This window comes from Loxodonta africana, chromosome 20, assembly GCF_030014295.1.
Source record: "Loxodonta africana isolate mLoxAfr1 chromosome 20, mLoxAfr1.hap2, whole genome shotgun sequence".
Taxonomy (NCBI): Eukaryota; Metazoa; Chordata; class Mammalia; order Proboscidea; family Elephantidae; genus Loxodonta; species Loxodonta africana.
In genome coordinates this window covers 15,621,653-15,626,872 of record NC_087361.1, presented here as the reverse complement: position 1 = coordinate 15,626,872, position 5,220 = coordinate 15,621,653, and the positions used below count along the sequence as shown (strand labels likewise).

General features: G+C 36.9%; 1 protein-coding gene across 1 annotated transcript; it reads left to right on the top strand.

Annotated features, from left to right (window-relative positions):
- Window positions 1-352: 352 nt before the first annotated feature.
- LOC100669041 (olfactory receptor 5K3-like) lies at window positions 353-1,565 on the top strand. Its single transcript, XM_003418949.3, has one exon. It carries the CDS (start codon window positions 489-491, stop codon window positions 1,449-1,451), a length of 963 nt encoding a protein of 320 aa, XP_003418997.1. The 5' UTR covers window positions 353-488; the 3' UTR covers window positions 1,452-1,565.
- Window positions 1,566-5,220: the final 3,655 nt, after the last annotated feature.

Below are 5,220 nucleotides of genomic sequence, written 5' to 3'. Positions count from 1 at the left end.
GGTGTTGGTGAAGAATGTTGAATATACCATGAATTGCCATAAAAGATAACAAGAAGTACAACCAGAATGTTCCTTGGAAATGAGGATGGCAAGACTTCGTCTCATGTACTGTGGACATGTCATCGGGAGGGACCAGTCCCTGGAGAAGAACATCATGCTTGGTAAGGTAGAGGTTCAGCAAAGAAGAGGAAGATCCTCAATGAGATGGATTGACACAGTTGCTGCAACAATGGACTCAAGGATAGCAGGACGAGGTAGTGTTTCATTCTGTTGTTGTTTGGGTCTCTATGAGTGGGAAGCAACAAGACAGCACCTAACAACAACAATAATGTTCCCTAGAAGTATGTATGCCTGTATTTCAGAAATGTCAAGGAAAAAGAAAGTAGCCCTACTCCCTGTTCTTCAATAGAAATTAGAAGAGAAAATTAGACACACTCTAAATTAGAATCCTATCTCTCCATATTTTCTGTCTCAACAGGAAAGTAGAGATGAAAAAGGACAATCATTCTTTGACAACTGAATTTATGCTCATAGGATTTATGGATCACCCAGATCTAAAGACTCTTCTGTTTGTGCTGTTCTTTGCTATCTATCTGATCACCATGGTGGGGAATCTTGGGTTGGTGGCATTGATTTTCATGAAGCGCCGTCTCCACACACCCATGTACATCTTTCTGGGCAATCTGGCTCTCATGGATTCCTGCTGTTCCTGTGCAATTACCCCCAAGATGTTAGAGAACTTCTTTTCTGAGGACAGAATGATTACCCTCTATGAATGCATGGCACAATTTTATTTTCTCTGCTTTGCTGAAACTGCAGACTGCTGTCTCCTGGCAGCAATGGCCTATGATCGCTATGTGGCAATATGTCGTCCACTGCACTACCACACCATGATGTCAAAGAAACTCTGCATTCAGATGATCACAGGGGCCTACATAGCTGGGAATCTGCATTCCATTATTCAAGTAGTACTTCTATTAAGGTTAACCTTTTGTGGATCTCATCAAATCAATCATTTTTTTTGTGATGTTCTTCCATTATACAGACTTTCCTGTGTCGACCCATATATCAATGAACTGATAGTATTCATCTTTGCAGGGTCAGTTCAAATCTTCAGTATTACCATAGTCCTAATCTCTTATCTTTGCATCGTTTTCACTATTTTCAAAATGAAGTCCAAAGAGGGAAGAGGCAAAGCTTTATCTACTTGTGCATCTCACTTTCTCTCAGTCTCAATATTCTATGGTTCTCTTCTCTTCATGTACATTCTGCCAAGCTCCATTAAAGAGGGGAGTAAAGATATACCAGTTGCCATTTGTTATACTCTAGTAATTCCTTTATTAAACCCTTTTATCTATAGTCTAAGAAATAAGGAAGTAATAAATGTTATGAAAAGAATTATGAAGAACAGAAAACCTCATAACATTCCAAAACAAATATCATCCCCTTGACAATTGATTTTTATTAGGTAAACCTTCTTCAAAGTCAAGGATACTGAGCAATGGAAAATGTCCACTTTGTGTATCATACATTAAATCACTAAACCATGATGATTTTTAAGTCAAATAATACGTAAATGGCTAAATAAGTTCATGAAGGAGGGATTCTACTAATATGTATTTCAAAATCTAAACTATAAGGGTCTCTTAGGAGTGAAGTAAATGACTACTTCTAAGGTTGTAAATTGTTGTCAGAGTGCAATTAGCTACAATTTTCAACATATCCAAAAAATCCTAGGAATAAATGTAGTATATACCTTTCATTTAGCACTGTTGGCAAATTTATGGAATCCCTAAGCATAGCCATACAAACTACACACATTTCAAGTTCTCATATATTAATTACTTAAGCCACACTAACTATCAACCTCTTGGAAGAAGTACAAACAGAATGCTCCTTAGAAGCAAGGATGCTGAGACTCCATCTCACATACTTCGGACATGTTGTCAGGAGGGATCAGTCCCTGGAGAAGGACATCTTGCTTGCTAAAGCAGAGGGTCAGTGAAAAAGATGAAGACCCTTGATGAGATAAATTGACACAGTGGCTGCAACAAAGGTGTTAAGCATCACAACAATTACGAGGACTGGGCAGTGTTCCATTCTGTTGTACGTAGAATCGCTATGAGTCAGAACCAAATTGATGGCACCTAACCACAACAATAATATCTATCAAAAGTAAAATGTGCATTTGAATTCTATTCTCAGCTTTTTTTGAGTTGTATAAGAATTTTTGTTTCAATATGGATTTATACAGAATATGTATTCTCAAATCAAGAACATCTTTATCTTTAGTGTTAGTCATTTTTCCTGTCAAGCTCTCTGAAAGAGTGTTTATATAATGGTAATTTATCAACCTTTAGTTGAAAATATTGCTATTTATATTGACAGTCCTGTGGAGTTGAATGTTTCCACATAGTTTGATAGTTGTCCATGATGCATGATAGTACAATTCCTGATTATATCAATTCATTCAAGGGTTTTCCCTCAAGATAGCATTACTTGTTTATTATTAGGAATATCAATCATCTGAACTAATTCCCATGTAAATTATTTGTATATTATTAGCATTAATGGAAAGCTAGAGATAGTGCTCCACAAAAATGCAGAAAATAGTGAAAATTCTAGAAAGCTAAACAACAGAAAATGTTTTTTGATCATTTATGTGTGCAAATATGAAAGAAAAATGGTTTCATGAGAATGCACACAAAACTAGTACTTTCATATATATTACCTTCCAATGATTTAGGCATTATTTTTTATGCTTTTCCAGAGTAAAAAACTCATATGTTTAAATATTATGTAGTTTGCCCAAGTTCATGCAGACATCCAAAACGAATTAGAGTTTGAATCAATAATACCTTTTCCCCACACCGTTTTAGAGCTCCTTTCACAGAAAATTAAGTCACAGTTAATCTCAAAATGCTTAAAATCTAATAAGGAAATTGGACATACACATATGAGGAAAAAGGCAATGTAAATTATACCCAAGGAATTTTAGGTTGTGTTGGGTATATAGCATGTGCTTGGGAATCTTTTTTTTTGGGAATGCAGAAAATGGAGATCAGTGTAGTCTGAGGTATTTAGTTATAAATAGCATCAGAAAGAACAGATGTTAAAAGGTAGAAAAAACTTGATATGGGAGAAAAACAGGAATAAAAGCACGAGCAGAGTCAATGTTTATTGAAATGAGTGTGACAACGCTGGTATGGAATGAGGGAGGTGAAGGATGGGTGTAGAAATCTGGCAGAGCTATTGGTGAAAACCCTCAGTGAATAAGGATGGAAGTGGATCCTTTACTGAGAATTTTAAATGCCACCTTATGGAATCTGAATTTATCTTAGAAGCATCAAACATTGACATCTTCCTGGTAGTTGAATACAGTTGTCCCTTGGAATCCATGAGGATTGGTTCCGGGACCACCCACGGACACCAAAATCCAAGGATGCTCAAGTCCTTTATATAAAATGGTGTAGCATTTGCATATAACCTATGCACATCCTCCTATATACTTTAAATCACCTCTAAATTACTTATAATACCTAATACAACAAAATGCTATGTGAAATGCATTTGTTGTTAAGGCTTACACTTACTGCTTAATGCTTTCTCATTCTTTCTGCTTTATTGTGCGAATGCTCAATTCATTCTTACCGACCTTACAACCCACTTCAGCAAATGACATGCCATTTTTCTAAAGATCTGAAATTTTTATTTTCTCATTGAGAGATAGCACTTTATGCACCCCCTTAACCTTTGAGGGATTACTTTGACAACTTAATTGCTTCTTAGGAGCCATTTTTTCACAGAAACAAAGGGTGCACATAGCACAAGTAGCAAACAAACAAGACTCTAGGAGAACAATGGTAAAACAATGAAAGCTGGAGAGAGATTGAGGATCTATGAAAAGGTGGGAGGCTACAGCAGGGGATGCCTACACATCATTTTATTTGCTTGGATTCAGCGTAGTGCTTGGCAGCAGCAATTTCACGGTTTCCTTTTTGGAATTTTCTTTTTTAATATTTTGATCTACGGTTGGTTGAATCCATGGATGCAGAAACTGTGGATGTGGAGGGTCGACTAAGATATGCTTTCTTTTAACTGATTTGGCATTTGACTGGAAAGAGAGGCTAGAAGCAATGAGACTAATTGCAATAATTCAAATACTAGATGGCAAGAGCTGTCACTGGAGAAGAGCCTGTAAAGGAGAAGTTCATGAAGAGTTTTTTAACTAAGACTAAAGGATTGAATTAAACTCAGTTTTTTTAATGAATTAAGCTGGTACTTTTTTTTTTTTTTTTTAACATGTCTTCCCAGGGCTCTTTATTTGCCCAGCTGATTTCAGCAGGGTTTCTTTTCCCAGGTTCCTGCTATCTGGCTACTGTTTCAATCTGGGGTCAAGCCAGAACATGAAAGAGATGCACTCTAAGAAAGGAAATATTGCCATAGGTATCTTTGTGTAAAGTGGACCAAGAAATGTTTCTTTATAAAAAGGATATAATTAAAATTGTTTTGAAAGGGTCTCAGAGCTAGCCTTATCTAAAGTTTCCAAGGCAACTTAAAAGGGATTTGTTTTAACCAGCTATTTCTGGAAAATGAGATACTAGTACTGAAGAGTTATCACAACTCCCTGAGACATCTGATTAAAGCTGCTTAAGACCAACCAGTGATGTTTTTATGACCCCTCCTGAAAGATATGTGACTATGATTAAAAACCTCTGTAATTAGCCCTTGAAATCAATCACTGTAAGCCTCTGTACCCAATTCTTCAATAGAACCCGAATCTCCACCTTCTAACCCACTCTTCTTGTGACTTCAACCAAAAGCCAACAAATCAAATGATTGTTGTCTTTGTCATCTAGTGCTCCTATAACAGTAATACCACAAGTGGATGGCTTTAACAAAGAGAAATTTATTCTCTCACAGTCTAGGAGGCTAGAAGTCTGAATTGAGGCTGCCAGCTCCAGGGGAAGGCATTCTCTCTTTGTAGGCTCTGGGGGAGGTACTTGTCATCAATCATCCTCTGGACTAGATTCTTCTCAGCACAGGGACCCCAGGTCCAAAGATTATGCTCTTGTTTCTTGCTTGTATGAGATCCCCCCAGCTCTCTGCTTGCTCCTCTCTTTTATATCACAAAAGAAATTGACTTCAGACACAACCTAATCTTGTAAATTGAATACTGAATCATTACCATAACTGCCACTAATCCCACCTCATTAACAT

What these genes read in the sequence shown, in the direction of transcription:
- LOC100669041 (XM_003418949.3), top strand. Translation starts at nt 489, where the DNA reads ATGAAAAAGGACAATCATTCTTTGACAACTGAATTTATGCTCATAGGA.